This window comes from Phaseolus vulgaris, chromosome 5, assembly GCF_051622355.1.
Source record: "Phaseolus vulgaris cultivar YP4 chromosome 5, ASM5162235v1, whole genome shotgun sequence".
Taxonomy (NCBI): Eukaryota; Viridiplantae; Streptophyta; class Magnoliopsida; order Fabales; family Fabaceae; genus Phaseolus; species Phaseolus vulgaris.
Window position 1 is genome coordinate 5,602,385 of NC_143502.1, and position 27,112 is coordinate 5,629,496.

General features: G+C 40.1%; 1 protein-coding gene across 6 annotated transcripts; it reads right to left on the reverse strand.

The window, feature by feature from the left end:
• Window positions 1-8,822: 8,822 nt before the first annotated feature.
• Window positions 8,823-11,520, reverse strand: LOC150027441 (aldehyde dehydrogenase 22A1-like). 6 transcript variants are annotated; one of them, XR_016521049.1, is made up of 7 exons: window positions 11,239-11,520; window positions 10,903-11,090; window positions 10,281-10,354; window positions 9,694-9,774; window positions 9,397-9,540; window positions 9,136-9,305; window positions 8,823-9,057 (listed from the first exon to the last, which is right to left on the reverse strand). XR_016521049.1 is itself a non-coding variant. In XM_090302524.1 (6 exons), exons 3-5 carry the CDS (start codon window positions 10,292-10,294, stop codon window positions 9,397-9,399), a joined length of 243 nt encoding a protein of 80 aa, XP_090158650.1. In that variant the 5' UTR covers window positions 10,295-10,354; window positions 10,903-11,090; window positions 11,239-11,520; the 3' UTR covers window positions 8,823-9,057. The 6 variants fall into 6 exon arrangements, 1 of the variants encoding a protein (XP_090158650.1); XR_016521046.1 differs by having other exon boundaries at window positions 9,183-9,305; window positions 9,694-9,778; XR_016521047.1 differs by having other exon boundaries at window positions 9,173-9,305; window positions 9,694-9,778.
• Between the last annotated feature and the right edge of the window lie 15,592 nt (window positions 11,521-27,112).

Genomic DNA, 27,112 nt, shown 5'->3' on the forward strand with positions numbered 1-27,112 from the left:
ACATTAGCTTCTTAGACCGTAATTAAGAGTAAAATCCATTATTTTATGAGATTCACATAATTGGATGAAACTGGATCACAATTAGAATAATAGTTTAAATCAGGTTTTTAAATACATTTTTTTCTTATCTTGATGTTGACCATCTGCAAAGATTATGGACTTTATTAATGATAACTTAGATGAATAATTACAACGTGTTGAAGTCCAGAAAGTCTCGTTGAAGAAGGATTAGACGGTGTCACCTATACACCCATTAGACGATCTCCCTAGAGCATCTAATGTTGAAAAAGTTGTTTTAAAGAGAGAGATTAAAATTCAGTTATCTTTTGTGAAGATGTTAAATATTTCTAAGTGAAGAGTTATGTCACTTTTAATATTGGAAAGCTTAGTTACGAAAGAACTAGAATCTCCTTGTGTTTAAAGCCATTAGACAGTCTGCTCGAAGTGTCTACGAATAGATATTCCATTATGGGAAAGGAACATATTGATTCGAATATTCTATTATATTTTGAGGAAGCAAGAACCGAAACAAATGCGAGGAGATTCTTTCAAATTATGCAATTAAAAGCTTCTTTGTAAAACGCATAAAATAGAACAAATATCATTTGAAGATATTATTCATAAAATTCTTCTAATATCTCTCACAGTAGCATTGGATTAAATTACAATCAATGCACAAATTCAAATCAATTTTGGAACAATACATTTTGAAGAGAAACGAGAATCGTATATGGGACTAATTGGGAAATAAGATATTTTCTTAACAATTTGAAACAAGAGAAAAGAAAAATTATAGCCAAATAATGCTCTTAGACCTGGATTTTTTTTTCTTTTGCTTTCGTCTTCCTCATAGAAGGCTAAACATTTTAAGTTGATTCCTTTGTTATTTCCCATTGAATTATGAGGTTTTATTCAAAAAGTTTTGTTCATCAATTTTTTTAGCAGTTTCCGGTCTTTTTGAATTTGAGTTTTTGTCAAAGGAATTGTCTTTTAACACTTGTTGGAAATTAAATTATTATTTTTAATTAGAATTCTTGGTTAGTTCGCTTAATTATAATTAATCTCTTGTTAGCTTAGTTTAAGAGGTATAAGAAAAACAACTCACGAGTAGACACTTGGAATCGAATAAAATACTAAATACATTAGTAAAATTGTTTTAGGAAGATAGTTTGGGCTTCTTGGAAAAAGGTGTGTAAGCCTCGCGAACTTGGGGGACTTGGTGTCATTGATTTAAAACTTTTTAACTTGGCTTTGCTAGGAAAATGGATCTGGAGGCTGGGTACGGATAAGGGTGGTCTTTGGAAGGAGATTCTAATCTCTAAATATGGTGGTTGGAGAAGTTTGAGAAGGGAAGGTAAAAGTAGTAAGTGTTCTCTTTGGTGGAAAGACCTGAAAGAGATTTGGGCCTCAGAGGGGTGGGGCAGAAGTTTTGAAGATGGTTTTGAGTGGAAAGTCGGTGATGGAAAGGAAATTTCTTTCTGGAAGGACAGGTGGCTCGGTTGTGGTGCGTTGAAGAGAGTGTTGAAGATGGTTGTTGCCCCTTCAAGACATGTGTTTGATGAAGACTTTTATGTACATTTCATGTGTATTTTGCTCTGCTTTAAGTGTGTCTTAGGTAGTGCTTAGAGGTTGTTTAAGAGTGGGCTTTTTGCTAAGTAACTCACCTCATAACCACTGGCCATGTGATAAGAACAAGCATAAGTTTTCTTAAACTGTTTTTCACATGTTTTACAAAAAACACGTTTACTGCATAAAAATAAATATGTTCTTTTCTAAATCAACAGATTCTTTTTCAAACTGATGTCTTGGCTAAGTCTTGTGAAAATTAGATTTTGTGCATCATGTATTTTGACTAAGTCTTCTACCTTTCAAAATGACTGTGTTTAAATAGTTAAGCTTTTTTGTTTTCGTTTTGAAAAATAAATCTGTTCATCTGTAAATGAATAGATTCTTTCTGTCTCTGGTGCCATGTCAAGCTTAAACGTTTTCCAGTTTTATCTCTGCACCAGAATGGTTGACTAAGTCTCCTCTCTTAACAGTTTCTCTAACTGCTTTTTGAAAATAAATCTGTTCATTTTATTTTCAATCTGTTCATTTTATAACAGCTTTAACTGTTTTTTAAAATTCTGTTATAAGTTGGTTTTCTATAAAATGAAAACTTGTTTCTGAGTTTAAACATCGATCATACATTTGTAAAAACAAGTTTTACAGCAGAGAATTAAGAGTTTACAAAGGATTAGCATTTGTTCTTCAAAGATTTCGAAAATCACAAAGTGCTTGTTCTTGGTTTGGTTCCAAAAGCTTGGTGTGAGGTGCTGCTACTGTTCTAGCAATCTTGCCTACTGGTTTAAGGCAGATCTTTGTATCCTCAATCAGGTGTAGTCGTTTCACTTTTCATTTCTTGTAATAGTTTGGTTGAACACTCTTCTTGATAGGTTTTCTTGAAGAGTGTGTGTGAGCTGAAATAGGTTTTTTCAGCAAGAGTACCTAAGTTCTTGTAGGTTTCAAGAACAGTGGGAATTGTGTTTGTTTGTACTGTGATTTAGTGAATTTCACCTTGGTTTTAGGTGAAGACTGGATGTAGCTCAGTTGAGTGAACCAGTATAACTGCCCCGTGTTCATTCTCTCTCAATCTCTGCAATTAAGTCTCTGCATAATTGATAAAACAGCAAAGAAATAAATCTGTTCATTCATTAATAAATCTGTTTTTTCTGGGTCCTGTTCTTAATTTCTGGAAAAGTTGTTTGTTTCTGATAAGAACATATAAAATTTGTTGAAAGCCATTGGAACAGATTGATTGTGATAGGTTGCTCAAGAAATTGTCAAAGCTATTAATTGAACCTTAATCAATTGCTTAAAATTGAAGCTTGTTGTTCTGTGATTCACTGTTCTTAATTTCTGGAAAACTGTTTGATATCAAGAAGAACACTCATAATTTGTGATTAACCTTGCTGTATAAACGCTTTTCAAACACAAACAGTGCCAAAATAAATCTGTTCATTTTCACATAAATCGATTTATTTTCTGTAAACTGTGTTAAACACTGTTTCTGCGAGAAAGTTTTAAAAGGTCAATTCACCCCCCTCTTGAACTTTGGCACTATTAAACCCAACAGAGAGTATTTCTGAGATTATTTTCTATATGCTCGGCCGAAAAAGTTAGGGTGGCCGACCTTGGGTATTGGTCTGATGGTGTTTGGGTGTGGCAATTAGCTTGGCGCAGACCTTTTCTCGAGTGGGAAAAGCCTATGGTAGTTCAGTTGAGTCAGGCTTTACTTGAGGCGAGGATGGTTTTGGGAGAGGAGGATAGGTGGGTGTGGAAGGGAGGGGGTGATAAATCGTTTTCAGTTAACTCTGCTTATTCTTTGGTAAGGAGGGATTGTGAGGCGGATCATTCTCCGATTTTTAGGAAGTTATGGAGTTGTAAAGCCGTACCTTCAGCTTTATTTACGGCTTGGAGGATGATGGAGAATAAGATTGCTACTATGGTCAATTTGGAAAGGCGAGGGGTGTTGTTAGAAAGTTCTTTGTGTTGTCTGTGTGGGAAGGAGGAAGAGTCATATCGTCACTTGTTTTTTGACTGTATTTTTGCTTGGCGAGTCTGGTGTTTATGTTTCAAGTGGCTAGGAGTGTCGTTCGTGTCTCACAATGATCCTAAGTCAAACTTTTCCCAATTTAGGATGATTACGTCCTCCAATTTTATTAATGAAGTGTGGAATACAATTTGGGTGGGGGTTGTGGGAGAAATATGGAATCACAGAAATTCTATTATTTTCAACAGGGGTGTGACCGACGCATCTGAAGTTTGTACCCTAATGCAAGCAAAGGTTTGGTCTTGGATTTCTGCAAAATCTCGCACTACTTCGGTTTCCTTTTCCAGTTGGTGTTTGGGACCTTTGGAATGTATGCGTTTGGTTATTTGATGTTTTTTAGGTTTTTAGGTTCTTAGAGTGGACTGTGTTTTTGCCTGTTTGGTTTGGAGAGTAGTGTTAGACGTTGGATTATGTATTTATTGTATAAGGGTTGATCCACCCCTGAAGTGGTTCACATTTATATATTGTTATTGCTTATCAAAAAAAAAAATTGTTTTATTGATAATAATCTGTTGAATTTGATTGATGCTTGTTAGATGAAGTGTGGCATCTATATGGAAATTGAAGGATGATAATCAGATAACCAATTAGGAATGCATGGTAAACTTGGAAGTCAACCTACTTTCTCTACTATTTTTAATCGTCTACTTTACTTGTTTGCATAACAAATTAAAACCTCGCATTTTACTTTATTCTTATTGCTAATCTTACCTTTTTTGCATATATGTTCTGCGTATTATTTGACTGAATTTACTATTGCATTCATTGGAAGAAGACTTTGGATCATCTAACCACATTTATACTATCATCTTTTTGGTGATAGACGATCTAACACTGATGTTAGACGACCTCTAAACTGGAACTGAAATTTATTTTAATTTGACTGTAAAATGATTGTTATCATAATGTAATCTCCCTTATTAGAGCCCATTTAGTTTATATATAAGTTCTAATCAACTGTATACATGGACCAAAATGTGAGTTATATTTATTTCAATAAACCTAATTACAAAAGTCTTTGCTAAAGGAAAATCGAATCCACATAGCTTTCTAAAAAAAATACAACAAATATACCTCCACTTCCAAAAATAATATAAAATAGCAAAAGGATCTAAATCTTAAAAACAACATGTTCTTTTTTAAGTAATGTAATTGTAGAATCAAATGTATCTAGAATAAAAAAAATAATTAATATTGGAAAGAAAAAGTTAAACTAGAAATAAAGTGTTTTCAATTTACAATAAAACTATAAATGTGTGCACAAAATGTGTGTCATCACTTGCCTATAACTTTTTAAGAACAAATAAAACAAAATGATAAGATAGACTACACTAACATGTTTCAACACAAAATTGGTTTTATTTGTCATACTAAAAGTGGAGAGATTGTTAGGGCATAAACATTTTAATATGTTAATAGACAACCTTTCATGATACTATAGTTGTCAAGCGCCATGAACAATGAAACATCATTTCACTTAGAACCCTTAGATAGTTTTAAATCCAACGATCATCATCTTGTCATACGGTTTTGCGTTCGAAAATCTTAGGTCATCATGAGGCACGTCCCGTCAAGCATCGATGTTGCCAACATGTTACATCCAACCTTCGAGAAAGCAATGGTCACATCTATACTCTTCGAGAGTGAACCCCTCGAGCCTAGGGGCATGTGTATCGGTCGAAATCGAACAAGCCTAACAAGTCTCGATACCCGATTTAGTCTCGATACCCGATTTTGGCTGGCTGACATGTCTAAAATGCATTGAAGATCAATAGGTGATTAACAAGGCTAAGTCGTATGAAAAACTAGGTAATACACCATTAATCATGATCCATACGTTAATCTCGGCCCAACAGTAACAAAGTTCATTATAAACATATAAATAAACACAACTTTCAAGAAAAAAGTATGTCATTATTACGCATTTTTTGCACTAAATACCGAATAGTCACTTGAACGTCAGAGCATCTTTTGCAGGTGTCCTCTCTACTAAAAGCAAATGGAAGAAGGAGAATTTGATTAAAGTAGAGGAATAAGAGCAGATGAAGGAAGAACAAGTTGAACGAGTATGAGTCAGCTTAGCTGAGATGTCAAGTTGCATAGTGATGCCTAACACGAAAACTTTATAAAAAAAAAAAGTTGAACGAGTATGAGGATTGAAAGAAAGAACGCGTATCGACTGACCGATGAAAACGAATGAGTGAATTGTTCAACCGAATACGAGTTCTCTCGGTCGGTCCTTTTGAACTAGAACAATTTCCAACCATGCAATCTTCCATCACTAATTATCACTAAAAATAATTGATAAGTTATATATGCATTTATAAGTATGTAATCAATATGCACTCGTATTTTAAATGTTTACACAATGAAATATTTTTATTTGTGTGTAATTTCACGTAAACCTTCTTTACTTAATCAAAATTCCAAGTCCAACACTAAAAATTCAGGAGAAAAAATCATTGTCAAAGGGAATATGTGGATTAATTATACTAAGCTGTGGGCATGCCAGCATCCCTTTCTGGTTTATTTCATGAATCCTTTGACAAAGTCATTGATATATTATTGTTATGGGCATAATTCTACAAGAAACTAGAGTGGGGTCCTATAGTTTAATTATTCCTATGGTTTCTTAATTAGTATCTCGATATTAGGTTACCCAAGTTTGACATAAACCCTCTCCCAATACAGTCAATGCACTTATTATAACTATAAGGCCATGGCCTTTGATGTTTTCTTGTCTGGCTGGTTTTTTTATTTTCTTGGGACAATCATTATCAAAGATGCTAAGTAATTCGCTTTCCCAAACCCATTCATGAATTCTTTTCATATTTTATGCAATTTCTTCTTCAATAAAATACGTGTTTGAGTCTTGTTTTATGTAAACTGAAAATTTAATGAAATTTAATGGGCAAGTTATCCAGTATTATTGCCATAGCAGTTGAAAGCTTCACATATACTACTACATCACTGTTAGGGTTCAGAAAAGTGGAATAAAGAAACAGTTTTTCAACCTTTAAAATGTAACTAGAAAGGCTACGGATTAAGCTAGACGATGAAGTGCCCTACTGAATAACCAGTCTTCTTGCACATTAAAAATAATGATATTATAATTGCAGCACATAAATAAATAAATAATTAAAGTAACATCTCAAAATTGACTTAAGCAAAACCCTAACTAATCCTTCTTATGTATTCATGTCATGCCATGACTTTCGAGAATGTTGTCACTCACACTCACACCCATACCCTACGTCCTGCTTGTATACTAGTGTTCCATAACGTGCACGAACATTAATAAATTACAGTCTTCCTTTTTATTCAAGCTTTACGTATAAGTATTGGCATATATAAATTTATTGAGATATAAAAAATGAATAGGAAAATTATAATTCTTTAACTGAAAGTAAGAAAAAATTTATAGTATTTATTTTTACATAAAAAGCCTTAATAAAGAAACAGAAAGAAATGTAGGAAACATGTAAAAAGTTAAATATATGATATAATTTTGTAGAAGATTATTTTGTACATATGCAGTTTGTGTGAACGAAGAAACCACTAAGCAACTTTTTTTTTCCTGATGGAATAAAGTTTCTGTGATACTCTAATAATAAAAAATAATCATTCTACAACTACAATTTTTAAGAATAAAGTAATAATTTATTTAGATATCAAATTAATATAATCGAGGTTAATCTATCATTATTCTTTAGTTTCACATCTTCAAAAAAATTTACAACAAAACAAAAACAAACAATTTAAATTTATTGTACAACTTGTGTATACACATCTTTATTAGGTTTAGAGTATTTTCAATCAAATTAGCTTGCACGATAGAGAATCATAATTTTGAACTAGATGAGGTAGCTTAGTCATTGAATGTGATGTCCTTTGAAAACCACCATTTGAAAAACTATTGTGCTTCCTCGAAGTCCTCTCTCATTTGAAAGAATCGAATGCCCTCTCATTTAGTGTTTAAGATATTCTCAGTCAAATTAAGATCGAACAGTAGAGAATCAGAGTTATAACCTGCTTCAGATAGTTTACACTACAAGAAAAAGTGCTTTTAGAAACTAAATTTTTGGTTTCTAAAATGATAAAATTAGTCACTAACTTAATTAGAGACTAATTTAGAAACTAATAGTCTTAAGTGGCTAAAATCATGGTCGCTAATTTTAGATACCAATTTAGATTCTAATTTAGAAACCAATTTAGTTACCATTAAATAAAAACCAATTTAGTGACCAAATATATAAAAACTAATTTAGTGACCAATTATGTAGAAACTAAATTAACAACCAATTTCATGGAAACCAATTTAGTGACCAAAATATATAGAAACTCATTTAGTGACCAAATATATAAATACCAAAAAAATGGTCACTATATTGGTCTCTAAATAATATAATTTATTAAAAAATATTATTTTATTTACCTACTTTATCTTTAATATTTTATATTTATTTATATTTATAGATTACAGTTTATTAATATTTTATATTTATTTATATAATTAAGTTCATTAATTTTAAAATAAATTTATAAAGTTCGTTAACTCAAATCTTTCATATTTTATATTTATTTATAACCTTTGTTGGGTTATTAAAAAGATTTAATATTTTTTAATTAATGGACTGTATCTCTTCATGACTTATGCATTCTTCCCAATGCTATTATTCAAAGCTTAGTTGTGACAAAGTAGTGTTTACATTCTCCAAATCACTGTCACATCCATTAGAACTATTTTTCTGAACCTTTTGCCACACAGAATGACTGTTTTTCTTCCCTTTACTACTGTGCAACAATTTTCTTTTGTTCTCAATCTGCTTTTCATGCTACAAAAGAAGAAAAAGGGAGGAAAAATAAATATATAAGTACAAGCCTCAAAGATAAAGCCTCAAGCAAAAGAACAAAGATCAGAAATCACCATGCACACGCATTATTATTTCATGAATGACTGCATTAGTATGTAGACTAAAAAGAAATCCATAGTGTGAGTTTATCTTTCAACTGTGTATGTGTTTCCCTCTTTTCTTTCTCTGCGCAATATCTATGGCTATGCAAATGCAAAATGTTGAACAGTAGAATTTATGACTGTCCCTGTCTACATCTCTATCTATCATCTACAATCAGTCACTGAATACTCTTGACTATATTATCATAATTCTAAGTACCAACTATACACCGAAACTCATATTTTAGCACAGGTTTGTTTGAACTCACTTTGAAGTGACGACAAATCGAAAACTTCTTCAGCATTAATAAAGAAACAAAGTTAACTATATGTAAGACTAACATAAATAATAAAATTAAACAAAGTTAATTATATGAAATCAACCAAAAACTCTCCAAACCACAAGTCCATTGTTCTAATTGGTATCTTCTTTCACGATGGTCATGGATCAGTATAATGACTTTCGAGGATATCTCCAATCCCATTAGTTGCAGGGCGTGAAGGTAAAAATCTGCAAAATGACATGTAAATTATCAACAACAATTTGGTTGTCCTAAGATACTACAACAACAATAGGAGGGCAATTTACTCAAAATATGATTAATGTGAAAGTAGTATTTCAAAACCAAGCTTAACCAATCTTCAGTAAGGATTCTCAACACGTAAACCAAGCTTGCAAAAGGTCTCATAGGCTGAATTCAATAGTGCTTCCACAAGCGATTCCTAGAACTAAAATCCATTTTCTACTAATACAGGATACTAAAGCAGAGAAAAAAAACCATCTCAGTCTATCTTTTCACTCTTAACGAAGTACAATAATATATAATTATGAAAGGTTTTCCAAAATAACCTAAAGAGGCTTCTGCATCACGGTTTTGATGAATGACCACCATCTATCTTCAACAACAGCTTTTACAAGGCAGCATGCCCGCAAACCTTCTGCACCACCAAATTGTCCAAATCCACTTTGTTTCACACCCACAAATGGCAGCGACTGAAATAGTGGAAATTACACAATACAACTTTAATTCAGTGGAAATTATAATTATATGTAAATTAAAAGCATAGATAATATCACTGCTACTAATGTGCTTTAGGGTCAAACGCCTTCTAAGAGATGACGATAAAATAGTAAAATAAATTTTACCTGACACATGTATGTTGCACCAAAATCATTAATCACAGCAATCCCACAATGTATCTGGGAAGCTTTATCTCTAGCACGGCTCTGACTACATGGAAAACAGCACATCACAACCCAAATTTTTCAAAGGTTGTGAGAACGTTACATATACAAGTGACACATATACAAGTGACGGTCTTCCCTCAAAACAACTAAGGACATGAAGCAGTAAATACGAAAAAGACCCCACAAGCCTTATTTCAACAATACTTTTAACTAGAAAGGTTTTCTGCAAGTGTAAGGGGAATATTTGAATATATTTGAAATTACACACTCATTATTTCTGATAGAAAAGCATTGATGATGAAATTTTTCTTTTTAATTCATCACTTCCTCAAATTAATACCTTTCCAAATTTTTATTGAATAGAAAACACAAGCAAGATGACCCAAAAAGCTTCCGTGTAAGTGAGCCTGAGAATAATTAGGCTATACAGATCGTGAAGGTTTTGTGGAAAAGTGTCTCGAGGAAAAACAATGTAATGTGTAGTTATTTAACACCTGCAACCACTACTACATAGACTATATCAAAATTATGACAAGCATGCACACCTGACCCAATACATGACCACCAACTTCAAAGTCCTTGCTTCAATCGCTTGTTTCGCACCTTCAATGTTCCCGACCTGTAATAGGATTAAAAATACGAGTAACAGGTTAGATTCCAATGACAAACAATAACCTACAATTAGCTTTCAAAATGCCTCACAAAAGGGACTTCATATCACTTAAGTCACTCAACCTATCCACTAGCAATATAAATTTCTTCATAGACACTGACAAAAATAAGAAAATGAAATAAGTTTTTTCATATGCTAAAATTGATTTATATATAAGTTAATACCAACTCTTTGAAGAAGCTAAATCTGCAAGTACTTGTGGAAAGTTTATCTAAGCATAAATAAGGAAGGAGAATGATGAAATATAAACTCAACAACGGTGTTATAGCAGGCTGAGGGGTTCATCGACTTCAAACGAACTTCTAGTTTAATTTTCTTTAATTTGAAAATAAAATGGGCTAAGTCTAAATCGAGCTAGGCATCAGAAAACACAAGAACAAACTAATTAATTTGCACAGCAAATAAAAAGAAAACCAAAATTAGGACATCATTGTCTCTTAGAATTTGTGTAAGTTAGTAACCTGATACTATTAATAAATGTACAGAAAACTCACTTGAGGAACAACTTTGAACCCAACAGCGTGAGCCTTATCTACTAATTCCCTTGTGCAATCATCACAGGAAATTTGCAAGACTACAACTTCTTCTTCCAGAATGACCTTCAAATTCTCCTCAAAAGCAAAGGCTAGAAATCACAACTTTATTCAAACACTTGGAAAAGATTCAAAGTTCTCGTAGGTTCCTACAGATGAAAATGAGAGAATACAACATGAGAACAAAATCTAGGGTTTTAAGATGGGGAAGATACATAGTGAGTAAAGTTGTGCGAAGCTTCCATGAGCAAAAATTAAAGGGCAAAGGACGAGAATGGAGCATGAATCGAAACTTACGATGACAAACGTTGGCCTCCTTCGGAGGAGAGAAGCGCAAAGTGCGTTGTGGCAGAGTGCGTTGCGTTGCCGTGAGTGAGAGCGTTGCCGTCGTGAATGAGAGGGTTTTCGTCGTGAGTGAGAGTGTTGTCGTCGTGAATTAGAGGGTTTTCGTCGTGAGTGAGAGATGAGCAGCGGCGTGGCCCGTGAGTGAGAAATGCCCAGCGTTGCCCTGAATGAGGGTTGAGCAGCGTTGCCCTGAGACAGAGATGAGTAAAAAAAGTTAAAGTGAGAAGAAAGAGATAACAGAGTGATTAAAAATTTAATTACTTTAAAATTAGTATCTATATTTAAAATTAGTATCTAAATTCAAAATTGGTATCTAAATTTAAATAATAATGATTAAAAATTTAAGCATCAATAATTGTATGATGATTAGAAACTACAAAATTAGTTTCTAATTTTATTACTTTTAGAGACCAAAATTTAATTTCTAAAATAAATTAAAAGTGACTAAAAAAATGGTTTCTAATTACATTTTTAACAAAGAGACTAAAAAAATGGTTTCTATAAAAAAAAAAAAAAAATTTATTATTAGCTACCAAAAATATAATATCTAATTATATTATAATTTTTATTAATAATAGATACAATTTTAGTAACCAATAATTTTTAGTTTATAAAATGGTATTTAAATTAGTTACTATAGAAACTAATTTTTTTTAGTTTCTAAATTAGTTGCCATTCAATCATTTTCTTGTAGTGTTAGTTGTTGAATGCACTGTCCTTTGATGTGGTTTCGTCATGGAGTTGTTTCGAATCAACTAGGAAGTGGGAGAATTGAGTGTGGTGGTCCGCAATTTGTTATTGGGGTTGTTTTGACGAAAAGATGAAACCTACTTTTCTTCAGTAGTATCCTTTGAAGGGTGGGATCAAGCATGGTGAGGCATCAACGGGCTCTAGAGGTCACAACTACAAAATATTTTTCTTCTCCAACTTTCCTAATATCCATGGAGAGTATGACATGTTTAAAAAATTTCAAATATAGAGAAAAGTAAAAGAAGTGTTTATCTCTCAAAAGTTGAACAAATAGGGGAAGGGGATTTGGATTTGTAAGATTTTATGATTTAACAACGTTGCACAAATAGAAAAGGAATTAAATAGCATTTGCATTGGAAATCCTAAGCTTTATGTCAACATACCTAGGTATATAAGATATGAGGAACAAAACGCTCAATCCAAATTAGTTTTTTATGAGACAAAAATTTCATACACATTGAATATGAAAATGGTATTGGAGATAAATTTTTACTTCATTAGTAGAGACGAAGATAGGGAAACCCATAAGAGTCTACCCTAAAAGCATCCCTAAATGTAACCTTTATGTAACCAAACACTAATATGAATGATACAAAACTAATCTCTAATTTTCATGATCACAAAAATATACTTACATCTTTTAAATGTATGTTGATCTTCGCTCTTATCTTGATCACAACTTTTACATTATGTTTGTTTCAGGGCATTTACTATATACACGAAACAAAAGACAAGTAAAGTGTGTGTTTGTATTCGTTGATCGATGAAAGAAAGCCACGATAGACTTACAAAGATGTACATTTATTGGAATGGTGAAATTTTTAGCATGTTTGGATATTAAAATTTTTCCTTTCTTCAACCCCTATTCTTGGAAGGATGGTTAGAATGGCTTAGTTCATTTATTGGAATATTTTGCTGATACTATAAGAAAATCATTAAATAAAAAATAAATTTAAAGATAAAAAAAATTAGTTATTATATTGAATAAATTAAATACTATTTTAGAGACTAAAATATGATATCTAAAGCAGTGAGTAGACTTTATCCTTATTAGTGACTTCTTTTTAATAACACTCACTTTTTGTTGGTAGCTAAAATGGATTTTTCTCGTAGTAATAATATAAATGTAAAAAAATATAAAATAATAGCAATATACATAAAATTTTAAAAAAATAATAATATATAATGAATCTTTATCATTTCTCAATACCCTCCAAATCACTTCAAATTCATTCCTTAAATCTTTACACATATATTTTTTAATTTAAACAAATCATTAGTGTGCTTTATGGAATATTTTTTTAATTCAAACACATCATTAGTGTGCTTTATAGAATGGGTGCATTGCATTCTTCCATGCTATGAATGGTGAATGTCTTTCAACTCTTACCTCCATTTTTAACTTACACCCTCACAATTTTTAAAATAATTATTTTATTCTTATTTTAAATAATTCTTGAATTACTTGTGGAAATGTTTTTCGAACACACTTATTCAAAATTCATAAAATACATTTTGAAACATGTTTTTAAAAAATATAATATTTTTATAACAAGATTTCCAAAACAAAAAATTTAGAACGCATGAAATAGATTTTAGAACAAGTTTTTCAAACAAAATTTCCATAACGAACTTTTAAAAACGTATATATTATAGTTTAGAATACTTTTTCCAAAATAAATTTTTCGGAACAAGATATTTTTCGTCTTCTTATAACTACAACATACTCTTTCTCTTCTTCTTCTACTACAGTGGATATGGTGCGGTATTACACCCAATTGAGGGGTGCAAGTTCAAAATGGGGGTGTAGTAAGTAAAAACTATGTCTTATTTGTGCAACGTTGTTGTATTGGTTGAATCAAAGGCTGAACAAACCTACTCTTGGCCTATTTTTTTCTAACGTGATAAGTTTAGGTTTTGAATCTGATTTTGTTTTTTAACTTTTTCTGATAATTATACTTGGCAATTAGTTACTGATATTTTGATTTGATGATTAGAAAAAATAAGAAATACACCCTTTCAATGAGTGAAGGATAGTTACAGGTGTTTAAGAGTGTATCTTGTATGGATTCAAGTGCAAGTGTAAAATTTGTGAATACAATTATTTTTAGTTTAGGTCTTGCAATTATGTATTCTTTCCATTTTTTATTTTCTTGTAGTTAAGAATAGAGAAAGTGCAAAAAGATTCAATAGAAACTAGCTGTATTGTAATAATCTCAAATTTATTTCCTTCATAAAGAGAAAATGGTTGCATATGGCTTCTAGAGACTATAATCTCAAATTTATTTTCTTATGCATCTAAAGTTAGTCTCTAGAGGAAGGAGAGATTATTTGTGTATTCTCACGTTAAGAGTTTTCTTTGTAATTTTTCAAAACAACTTTTGTTATTCAATGAGAAATAATTTTGTCTGCCTAGTTAAAAGTAACATTATGTATTCGTGTTTAATATAGAGGAGAATCAATAAATAATTAAGAGTAATTTTATGTATTATTGTGGGTTAAAAATGATAAAAATAATACTTATAATCAATTTTTAATTAGTGAAACTATTTTTAATTGATAACAAGAAAATCATTAAATAATAACTAAATCTAGAGACAAAAAATAATTAGTCACCATATTAACTAAATTAGATATTAATTTAAAAACTAAAAAATTATTCATATTTAAAATAATTTCCATAATTAATAAAAATTTATGAGATGGTTTCTAAATTTTTATCTAAATTAGCTACCTAAATTTTAGTTACTAATATTTTAGATTCTAAATTAGTGTATAAGAGACTAATAGAAACTAATTTAGAATATAAAATAGTAAGTAACTAAAATCTTGATAGCTAAAGGTTAGAGACTAATTTAGAAACTATTTTATAAATTTTTAATAGTAATAGAAACTACTTTAAATAACAATAATTTTTTTAATTTATAAAATGGTCTAATTTAATTATATAATAACTAATTAATTATTTTGGTTTCTAAAATTAGTTTTATTCAATAATTTTCTTGTAGTGTAAAAGAGAACTACACACAAATTTGATTAAAATAATGATCCTGCCTGTTGACCAGAACGTTGGAACCTGCCTCGTCAAAGGTTTGACGTGTGCACCGCTTCAAACCTCCGTCCTTCTTCAAGATCCACCTCAAGAACCTGCAAAAGAACAGAGCGGCGCCGTTGCGGCCGATCGCACTCCAACGCCCAAGTCAGTGACCGAACCACCAAATACTAAGAGCAAGAACACTCTAGAACTCTCAAGGAACCGTGCAATGTTCTCTCTCACAGTATGCTCAAGAACTCGCAAGCGTAAAGAGTATAATCTGAACGTGCGTACCTCAAAAGTTCGTTGGGGAACCCTTAAATACCTGGTTACTTTCTCTCTCCTGGCAGTTACAGACTTGGACACGTGGCTCGCATCCAGTCGTACACGTGCCATCATCCGGAGCCTCCTTGACTTGGGCGCTGCTTCTAACTCTCTTTTTGGCTAAGTTACTTATGCATGGTACTGCCCAGTGCATAGCTAACTTGGGAGTGCGATCTCTACTGGAACTGGCGAGTTAGGGTGCTTTCGTACACCTTCCCTGTGGTCTCGCCGGCCGCCTTCATAATCTGCACCACCTTCATCTCTGGCGATGTGCTTGCTCTGGCGATCTCCAATCATTTGGTCGCCTGAGTTTACATCTGGCGACTTCATCTTTAACCCGGTGATCGCCGGTTCTGGTATGCTGGAGATCGGAACACGCCAACTTAATAATTGGCGACTTCACGAGCCCCCCGACTTCCTCTTCTTCTGTCAACCTGGCACCTTGTCAACACGCCCATACCGTAGCTGGATGCCACGTCATCACTTCCGACTGCCAGGGCGGTACACAAGCCCCCCAGTCTTAAGCGAAGACTTGTCTAGCGAAAAGACTAAAAGAGTCACGTCATCTACGTGGCACTGGCGCAGAATTCCAAGCGGTTGCACTTTCTGCTCCTCTGACGCTCCACCAAACATTCTCCATCGTTCGACACGTGGCTTCATCAACGGTTACCTTCAGTTAACGTTTGCGCTTCCCAAACCCATTTCGAAAAACCCTTAAACCCATTTTCACTCCACTGTTCCATCACTTTTCTTCGTATCCTCAAATGCTCCAACTCTCTTCTGCAAAAAAGCTCTCAGCGTTCTTCAACATTCTGAATCACCAACATTCTTCATCGCCTTCCTGATTATAAAAAGGTACTTCCTTTCCTTCTTCTGCTGGTTTTTCCTGCATTTTAACTGATTCGCATCATCCTTTAACTGTCTGGTGCATACGTTGTGGGTTGTTTTTGCGATTTCTCCTTCTTCGTAACTTAGGGCTCTGTCAACGTCTCAACGAACCTACGTTCGTTCGTTTTTCACCTTTCTTCCAAGATCGAGTCAGCCTCTGTGAACCCTGATCATTTTTCCTTTTCTTCTTCCTTTGCAGCTTCAACAATGACTCGCTCAAAGATCACCCCAAATCCTCCTCCTTCATCACGAAACCCCTCTTCACAAGCACACGACCCACCGCGAGTACGTGGTGCTTCGTCTTCTCAGGCTGAGAGGCCTGCACCTTCCCGCCCCAACCTGGCCCAGGCTACTCCGCCTGTCACCGGAGGAGCCTCCGTCCCCCCACCAGACTTCAAAAAACTATATCCCTGGGCCAACTCGACCCTGTTGGGGGAAACATCTTCTGTGAACACTGCTGGGGCAGTTCTGCGACTGACGAAGAGGGATGAACCTCACCAATCATTCCACAAGGAGCACGACGAGAAGATGACAGTGCTACCTTGCCCCCCTGGCCTGCCAGTTTGCGCTGACGACAAGGCAAACAACGGCGGACCCTTCTGCTTTGTTTACACAACCCTGTTCAAGAAGGTGAAACTCAGGTTTCCCTTCACCCGCTTCGAGAGGGAGCTTCTCACTGAGCTCAACATCGCCGCCGCCCAGCTTCATCCCAATAGCTGGGCGTTCGTGCGAGCGTTCCAAGTCATGTGCGACCACCTGGGGTTGCCAGCATCGGTGGATGTCTTCTTGTTTCTCTTCGAAGCCAAGCACCCAGGAGACCGCCTGTGGGTAAGCTTGAATGGGATTGCTGGGAGGTCGATCCTCTCCATCTTCCAGCAATCCTATAAAGACTGGAAGGGCAAATTCGTCCAGGTGCGTCCCAATGACAAAGACGCTTCCTTGCTCGACGGTTTCCCCTTATATTGGGTAAACAAGGTGAACAAAGAGTCCAAAAGCTGCTTCAGGAGACCCAGAAGTCCTGATAGCATGGGCGCTTTGGACAGAGATCTCTGTTTTTTCTGGAAGAGTGTGGCAGACGCCAACATCACCTTCCTCACCACCACACTTATCTGCTTCGAGTTCTTCGAGGACCAACTCGAAATTCGAATAGGTTAGAACATTTAAATTCTTGTTCTAATACTTACTCCTGTTAACTGTTTCTGGGCGTCTTGTGCGTTGTGCGCGAGACTTTGGTTTTATTTTTCTGCACCCTTTATCTGCTTTGCTGCGTATTGCCTTATGCATTCATTTTCCCTCTGAACTAACCCTTGCATTTTTGCTCTATGCAGATAATATGTTGGGCCAGGGAAAGCTTGCTGAATTAAGGGCGCTCGCCCGAACCCACGGGTTGGCAACGGGTTCCCAAACAGTGCCAAATTCTGTGGTGGAGATCGTCGCCGCACAGGGTCGATCGCCACCCAAGAGCCCAGCTCCTTCCGATGTCCAACCCGCCGCTCAACGCAAGAAACTTGTCCTCAAAAGACCCAAGAGGAAAACTCCCCAAGTAGTCCACGAGGAGGAGGAGGAAGACGACGAGGCCACTGAAGATGGCCTTGTTACGAAGAGGAAGAGGGTGGCACCTTCTTCACCATCTGCACCAACCCCTCTTCCAGCATCAACACCGCCATCCACGCCTGCCCCTCCTCCATCATTGCCACCTCCACCAGCTCCTGCTTCACCAGTCCAAGCCATTCCATTGGCATCCGCGCCACCTGCGGTTGAGGCCCCCGAGCCAAACTTCATGGAGGACCCACCGAGCGCCTCCACACCTTGTGCAATAGTTGGAGGGGGTCCTCCTTCAAATGCCTCAGCCGCAGATGTTGCTCCAATCGGGGATGAAGTCGCTCATGACTCTCCAATCTTAATTACTGAGTCCCCGACGTCGCCACCTCGCCAAGAAGCACTCGCTGAACAGCCAACTAAAGAAGGTGGCGGCGAGAGCCAACAACAGGCCCACCAGGTGCCTCCACCAGCAAGCCTCTCTCTCTCGGTCACAAGGATGTGGGAGCCTTTTTCTGCTAAACTGAAGATAATGGCAGAAGACTTCCCCACCATTATAACTAGAGCTGTGGAGAGCTCCACCAGGAAGCTCCAGGACGACCTCTTCAACCTTCGAACTGAGAATAGCACTATGAGGGTTGAGGTGGAGAAGTTGTCCTTCAATCTGACACTCGCGGAGATTGAACACTCCCGAGTAGAAGATGCGATGAACACCGAGCTCCGGTTGGCGCGCAAGGAGGCCACCGATCTTCGCCACAAGGTGCAGCTTCTGGCTCAAGAGAAGATTGAGCTGGAAAGCAAGATTGTGCCTTATCGCGTTAAGGTGGCTGACTTAGAGGCCCTAATAAAAACTGACACCGCCAAGGTGAAGAAACTGGAGCAGAGGTCCGCTGATCGGGAGATCTTCCTGGGAAAGGTGGAAAAGGCGAGGGACGACGCCATGGCTGAGCTTGCCGAGGCCAACAAAGAGAAGGGGAAGATCGCTGCTGAATTGGGCCAAGTGCAAGCAGAATCCAAGAAGGTTGCTGAAGACCTTCTCCAGGCTCAAGAAACCAACGAAAAACTCAAGAAGCAAGTCGAAGAGCTGGAGCAGAAGAATAAGGGGCTGAAGGAACAAACTGAAGAACTCCAGAAACAGATTGAAGAACTTAATCTGAGTTCTGCCCAAATTCTGGCTGCTGGATTCGAGGCTGCACGGGAACAGTTTGCATGCTTGTTCCCCGATCTGGATCTCAGCATGGTGTCCCTAAACAACGAGGTGGTGGATGGGAAGGTGGTTCCCGTCGAAAGACTGATCAATTTCCCCTCATCCACCACCTTTACGCTTTTTCTTTGTATTTTGTAATGAACTTTCTTCTTTTTCTATTTACGTACCCCGAACTGATATTTACTTAATGAAATTGCCTTTGTATTCCTTCCTGTAACTTCTTTGCCTGCTTCAACTTCCCTTGCGCAATTTACTTCAGAGAAATAACTTAGTAATTTCGTAGGCACCCTTGTACTTAATTGTTTCGAACCATTTCGACTTCGAATAATAATCACATTAACAACTTGTAATCTTAAGGTAATTAACCTTAGCGCAAAATCACTCTTCAAGCAACGAACTTTAACTCAACCACTGGCTTAAAACATTTCTTCACCCGATCTGCTTCATCAAAACGGGTCTTTAACTTTCTCGCCACTGTTTGAACTTTTCCTGGTCGCCAAAGACTCTTGGCAATATCAGCTCCTTTCTGGCTTCATGCCTTGGCCATTGTTCTTTTATCTGGGGGTAGAGGCGCCTTTCGGATCCTTCTCTACCTTCCTGAGCTTCAGAACAAAAGACCGGGTGGCTAGGCGTTCTCCTCGAACCTACCTCAACCACCTTCCAAACTTCGTCCACCCTTAACACCATACTTGAACTCGTTCGAGACGAGAAGGATTTTACCTTGCCTAAACTCGCTCATCGGCGAGAAGGTCTTTAGCTCGCCTGAACTCGCTCATAGGCGATAAGGTCTTTTACTTGCCTCTACATTGCCCCGGGGGTTACATCTTCTCGCCCCCAAAAACACTGAGGACTTTTCACTGGTGCCTCTACATTGCCCCAGGGGTTACATCTCCTCGCCCCCAGAAACACTGAGGACTTTTCGCTCTTCCTCGCCTGCACTCGCTCGACGGCGAGGAGGTCTTTAACTCGCCTCAGGACGCGCGAGGGCGTTGAGGTCTTTTAGCTGGTGCCTCCGATCGCTGAAAGACGATGAGGACTTAAAACTTTTAACTGGTGCCTCCGATCGCCGAAAGACGACGAGGACTTAAAACTTTTAATTGGTGCCTCCGATCGCCGAAAGACGATGAGGACTTAAAACTCTTTAGAAAGCATGCAATATATCTTTAACTTGCCTTAAGCCACATACAAGTGACGAGGTCTTTCTTCAAAACTTTCTGAAAACAACAAGCACGCAATCTAAAACAACTTGTACTTTGAAAACTTCTCTTTATTGGGTGGCCTCATTAAAAACCCTCCTTAGGGAAAAAAGAATGCCCCCTTCAAACTGTTTTAACAGAGACATTATAATATAACTTCGTGTTTGTCTTTACTTACAAGGCTTCTTAACTGTAATACAACTTCAGGTGCGTGGCGTTCCAAGTGCGAGGAATCGCCCCTCCTTCCAATGTCTCTAATCGGTAGGCGCCGTTCCCGAGCGCCTCGGTTATTCTGAACGGCCCCGTCCACTTGGGCGACAGCTTATTCTCCATCTCGTACTGGTGGGCTTTCCTCATCACCAGGTCGCCTTCTCTAAACTGTCTTGGCATCACCTTCGAGTTGTATCTTCGTTCAATCCTTCTCTTCACCGCTTCAGCCTTCAATCTCGCATCTTCCCTGACCTCATCCAGTAGATCCAGGTTCAGCCTTCTCTCTTCATTCGAGTCTTCCTCTACGAAGTTCTGGAATCTCGGCGAGCTCTCCTGGATCTCCACTGGAATCATTGCGTCGCATCCATAGACCAAGCTGAACGGGGTCTCATGGGTTCCTGACTGCTCAGTGGTGTGGTACGCCCAGACTATACGGGGTACCTCCTCAGCCCAGCTTCCTTTGGCTTTCTCTAGCTTTCTCTTCAAACCTCTCAGCAACACCCGATTAGCTGACTCCACCTGGCCATTTGTCTGAGGGTGCTCGACGGATGCAAACACTTGTTGAATTCCAACCCCCTCGCAAAGCTTCTTCAACAGGTGGCTTGCAAACTGAGTCCCATTGTCCGACACCAGGCGCTTAGGCACACCAAACCGGCACACAATATTCTTCCACACGAAACCTTCGATCTTGTGTGCGGTGATCTGGGCCACTGGTTCTGCTTCGATCCACTTGGTGAAATACTCAATCGCCACCACCAAGTACTTCATCTGCCTGATCGCCAGTGGGAATGGTCCCAGGATGTCGATTCCCCAAGTATGAAACGGCCAAGGGCTGTAGATCGACTTCAACTCCTCGGGAGGCGCTTTGTGCCAATCGGCGTGCTGTTGGCATTGTTTGCAACACTGGGCATACTTCTTGCAATCTTCTCTCATCGATGGCCAGTAGTACCCTGCACGGAGAGTCCTAGCGGCCAGAGCTCGACCCCCGACGTGGCTTCCGCATATACCTTCGTGGAGCTCTGCCATGATTCTCGTGCACTTCTCGCCATGTACGCATTTCAGGAGTGGGTGAGTGAACCCAAACCTGTACAGATCGTCATCAATCAATGTGTACTTGCTAGAATTTTTCTTTACCTTCCTAGCCTCTGTCGGATCCAGTGGGAGAAGGCCATCTGCCAGGCATCGCTTGTATTGTGTTATCCAGGTGTCTGGCTCATGGATAGCGCAGACCTGCGTCATGTTCACCTTCTCTCCTCGACATGCTCTAATTCTCGGCGATCTCAAAGTTTCTTGCGTCAGGGACTTATGACTTCTCGCTGCTTTCTCCGTCGACTTGCTTATCTGAAGAACCAGGTGATCTGCCACAAATGCTCTCGGCGTTTTCAGAGTTTCTTGAATCACCGTCCTCTGTCTACCCCCCTTGCCTGAACTGGCGAGCTTAGCTAGCAAGTCAGCTCGGGCATTCTGCTCTCTGGGCACATGCACCACTTCAAAGGAGGCAATGGAACTCTTCAATTCCTGCACATACTCTAAATAAGCCGCCATTTGTGGATCTTTAGCCTGGAACTCGCCTGTGACTTGCCCTGTGACTAGCAGCGAGTCACTCTTAGCCATTAGCACCCTGGCTCCCATCTCTTTGGCCAGCAAAATCCCGGCGATCAGCGCCTCATATTCTGCTTGATTGTTACTGGCTTTGAAGGCAAATCTCAAAGATTGTTCGATCAGCACGCCGTTGGGTCCTTCCAAAATGACTCCAGCACCGCTACCCTGCTGGTTCGACAATCCATCCACCGAGAGCACCCAACGGAAGTCGTCCCCTTCAACTCGTGTCGCCTCAGATGAGAGCTCAACCACGAAATCTGCAAAGATTTGCCCCTTGATCGGGCCTCGGAGCTCATATTTAATATCAAACTCTGACAATTCTACTGCCCACTTCACCATCCTTCCCGCAACGTCAGGCTTCTTCAAGACCTTCTGGATGGGCAGGTCAGTCATCACTAGTATGGTGAAACTATGGAAATAGTGGCGCAACCTCCTCACCGAAAATACCACAGCCAGCGCAGCCTTTTCCAGGGCCTGATATCTCGTTTCGGGGCCCTGCAACACCTTACAAACAAAATAAATAGGCTTTTGAGCCTGATCTTGATCTTGGGCGAGCACCGCCCTCTCAGTTACAGCAAAATACAACCTGAGAGGGGTTCCCACCAGCGGTTTGCACAAAACCGGCGGGCTCACCAGATACTCCTTCAGCTTGACGAAGGCTTCCTCGCACTCCTTCGTCCAAGCAAACTTGTTATTACGCCTCAAGCACTGAAAATAGGGATGACCCTTTTCTCCACTAGCTGACACGAAGCGAGACAGGGCTGCCATCCGACCTGTTAGCTGTTGAACTTCCTTCACCGTAGCTGGGCTCCTCATCGCCAAGATGGCGGCACACTTATCAGGGTTGGCCTCTATGCCTCTTTCAGTCAAGAGGAAACCCAAAAACTTTCCAGCCTCCACGCCGAAAATACATTTCTCTGGATTCAGCTTCAGTCTGAACTTGGCGATCGTCGTGAACAATTCTTCCAAGTCTGCAACGTGCTTGCTCTTTTCTGGCGAGGTCACGACCATGTCATCGACGTACGCTTGCACGTTCCTTCCCAGCATTGGTGCAAGTACTCAATCCATCAACCTCTGGTACGTGGCTCCCGCGTTCTTCAGCCCAAACGGCATCACCTTGTAGCAGTAGCACGATCTCTCCGTCATGAAGGTTGTCTTCTCTTCATCCATGGGATGCATCTTGATCTGATTATACCCCGAGAAGGCATCCAGGAAGCTCAACAACTTACACCCTGCGGCACTATCTACCAGGGCGTCTATGCTTGGTAAAGGATATGAATCCTTCGGGCAAGCCTTGTTCAGGTCAGTGAAATCGACGCACATGCGCCATTTCCCATTACTCTTCTTCACCAGCACGACATTTGCCAGCCATTCAGGGTACTGGACTTCCCTGATGTGGCCTGCAGCGAGGAGTTTCTGTGTTTCGTCCCTGATCGCCTGCCTCCTCTCCTCGTTAAACTTTCTTCTAATTTGTCGCACTGGTCTCACCAAGTTGTCCATCGCCAGGTGATTGCACAAGAAGTCGGGATCGATCCCGGGCATGTCCGAAGCGGACCATGCAAACGCGTCCAGATGCCGCTCAATCACCTTTGCGATCTGGTCCTAGAGCTCAACCTCCAGGGATCTTCCCAGCTTGAAGATTTTTCCCCCGATTTCTCTCTCGAGCCACTGCTTGACGGGTTTTGGTCTGGTTTCTCTGGCGATCACCGCCCTGGCGATTCCCAGCTCTCTCGCTTCCTCAGGGCGATTCCTTGCCTCTTCCTCCTCCAGACCGGCGTTCCCCTCCCCCAGCTCAGCGTCCACCATCTCCACGTCCCTACCGGCGGTCTCTTCTGTTACCGTCGATCTGGGCTTCACACCAGGGGGCGGGGTGGTTGTTACATAACTCACCGATCTCTTGTTTTTCAGGCTATTCTCATAGCACTTCTTCGCTTCCTTCTGATCGGATTTGATGGTGATAACCACCCCCTCCATAGACGGCAACTTCACCTTCATGTGCCGGGTCGACGGTATGGCACCTATCCTGTTGAGCGTGGGTCTTCCCAACAGGATGTTGTATGCTGAAGGAGCGTTTACAACCAGATATTTGATTTTTTCCGTTCTTGAACCCGCCACATCTGTAAACGTTGTCCTTAATTCTATGTACCCCCTGACCTCCACCTGGTCACCAGCGAAACCATACAAACACCCTCCATAGGGCCTCAACTGGTCAAGGGGCAGCTCCAACTGCGTGAAAGTCGGCCAAAACATCACATCTGCCGAGCTTCCTTGGTCCACTAGCACCCTGTGGACCTTTCTTCCTGCTGTTATCAGCGAAATTACTATGGGATCGTTGTCATGAGGCACAACATCCCGGAGATCTTGCTTGGTGAATGTAAATATCCACTTCCGGCGAGTGGTCTTCAAACATATCCACCGTCATCACAGACCTCGCGTACCTCTTCCTCTATGATGCGGTGCATCCACCTCCTGAGAAACCCCCTGCAATGGTGTGGATCTCTCCATGCGTGGGCATCTCGTGCTGCTGAGCCTCAGCACATGCTGGTTGGGAGCTCGACGCGCCCCCCGTCCTTCTATCCAGCAAATAGTCGTTTAGGAACCCGCTCTTAACCAGATCGTCGAGCTGGTATCCTAATGCTAAGCACGAGTCCACTGTATGGCCAAAGCCCTGGTGGAACTCACACCAGGCGTCTGGCTTTGGTCCCAACACCTTGTCGCCCACCTTTTCTGGCGCCTTCAACCTAGCGGATATATTGGGAATGGCGATTAGATCTGCCAATCCCATGACAAACTTGTGCTTAGGCGGGCGATTGTATTCCCGGCGTGCTGGTTGCTGGCGTCCTTGGCCCCTACCCTTGTTCTTCCTTGGATCATAAGGATGGCGAGTCCTCTGATCCCTTCTGGCCGCCGCTGTCTCCAGCACCCTCTGCGGCTGGATCCTGGTCTGGGCGCGTGGCCTAGTGGGGGCCACGCTTCCTCTCTTCTCGGCGACTTCACTCTCGTCGGCGATGTGGGCCACCGCAAGTCGCCTAACCTCAGCAAACGTGGTGGGGTGTGCCCTGATCAACGCCTCGCAGAATGGTCCCGGCAGCACGCCCTTCTTAAATGCATAGACTAGCATTTCTTCATCTTTGGCCGGCGATCTGACCATCTGCGCCCCAAAGCGATTTAGGTAGTCCCTGAGGGACTCTCCCTGATACTGCCTTATATCAAACAGGTCGTAAGACACCCTGGGCGGTGCCTTATTCACGATGTACTGCTCAACGAAAATCTTCGAGAACTGCTGAAAACTGGTTATGTAGCCATTAGGCAGGCTCACAAACCATTCCAGCGCCGTTCCCTGGAGCGTGCTCACGAACATCTTGCAGTATACGGCGTTTGATCCCCCTGACAGCATCATCTGCGTATGGAACGTAGTGAGATGAGCTTCAGGATCCTCCACGCCGGTAAAGACAGCCTTAACAGGTACCACACTCGTAAGAATAGGCGTGTCAGTAATCGCCTGAACTAAAGGCATAGGGAAAACACGAGGCGGCGTCGACGCGCGACCTCCTCAGCAATAGGACGCCCTTGCTGCTCCTGAAGAGCTTGACGCAGCTCCTCAGTCACCTTGCTAAGCTCATCATTCCTGGCCCGAGAGGCGGCCAGGTCCTCGTGCATTCTCGCCTGTTCTATGCGCGAGGCTTCCACAGTTGCCTGCAACGAGCACATAATCTCTGCCATCTGCGCCATGGTCATGGCGGCGACGCCTTCAGCAGCGACGGGCGCAACTGGACTTGAACGATTGCTTCTCATTTTTCTCATGAAACTTGGCGAATCACAGAATGCAGCGAACAACACTTACTTCAGCTACGATCGATTCAGCGATCAATCGGAAAAAACTGCGCGTAATTCCGCAAGAAAACTAAAGAACACCGCGAACCTTCAAAGAAACCTGCAACTCCACCAGAAACCACCGCTTCTCCCACGGATAACCAAACGAGCGAAAGAACTCAAACTCCACCGAACAAATCACGCGAAAACAGCAGAAAACTTCACTTCACCAGACAAAAATCCAAACGAACGGTGGAAAACGCGAAAACACCGAACAAATCTCAAACGAACAGCGAACGGTGGTTGCACCAGCACACAACCACGCAGAAAACCACGAAAACCTCCAAGAACTCACGCTGTGGATGGGAACAGGTTTTACACGACCCCACGGTGGGCGCCTGATGATCCTGCCTGTTGACCAGAACGTTGGAACCTGCCTCGTCAAAGGATCGACGTGTGCACCGCTTCAAACCTCCGTCCTTCTTCAAGATCCACCTCAAGAACCTGCAAAAGAACAGAGCGGCGCCGCTGCGGCCGATCGCACTCCAACGCCCAAGTCAGTGACCGAACCACCAAATACTAAGAGCAAGAACACTCTAAAACTCTCAAGGAACCGTGCAATGTTCTCTCTCACAGTATGCTCAAGAACTCGCAAGCGTAAAGAGTATAATCTGAACGTGCGTACCTCAAAAGTTCGTTGGGGAACCCTTAAATACCTGGTTACTTTCTCTCTCCTGGCAGTTACAGACTTGGACACGTGGCTCGCATCCAGTCGTACACGTGCCATCATCCGGAGCCTCCTTGACTTGGGCGCTGCTTCTGACTCTCTTTTTGGCTAAGTTACTTATGCATGGTACTGCCTAGTGCATAGCTAACTTGGGAGTGCGATCTCTACTCGAACTGGCGAGTTAGGGTGCTTTCGTACACCTTCCCTGTGGTCTCGCCGGCCGCCTTCATAATCTGCACCACCTTCATCTCTGGCGATGTGCTTGCTCTAGCGATCTCCAATCATTTGGTCGCCTGAGTTTACATCTGGCGACTTCATCTTTAACCCGGTGATCGCCGGTTCTGGTATGTTGGAGATCGGAACACGCCAACTTAATAACTGGCGACTTCACGAGCCCCCCGACTTCCTCTTCTTCTGTCAACCTGGCGCCTTGTCAACACGCCCATACCGTAGCTGGATGCCACGTAATCACTTCCGACTGCCAGGGCGGTACAAATAAATAGGGATTTAAAACCTCTTTCTTCTATAATTAATAT

Excerpts from the sequence above, each read along its gene's own strand:
- LOC150027441 (XM_090302524.1), bottom strand. Across the intron at positions 9,541-9,693 it reads GTGCAACATACATGTGTCAG|TCGCTGCCATTTGTGGGTGT; the intron begins GTAAAATTTATT and ends CCACTATTTCAG.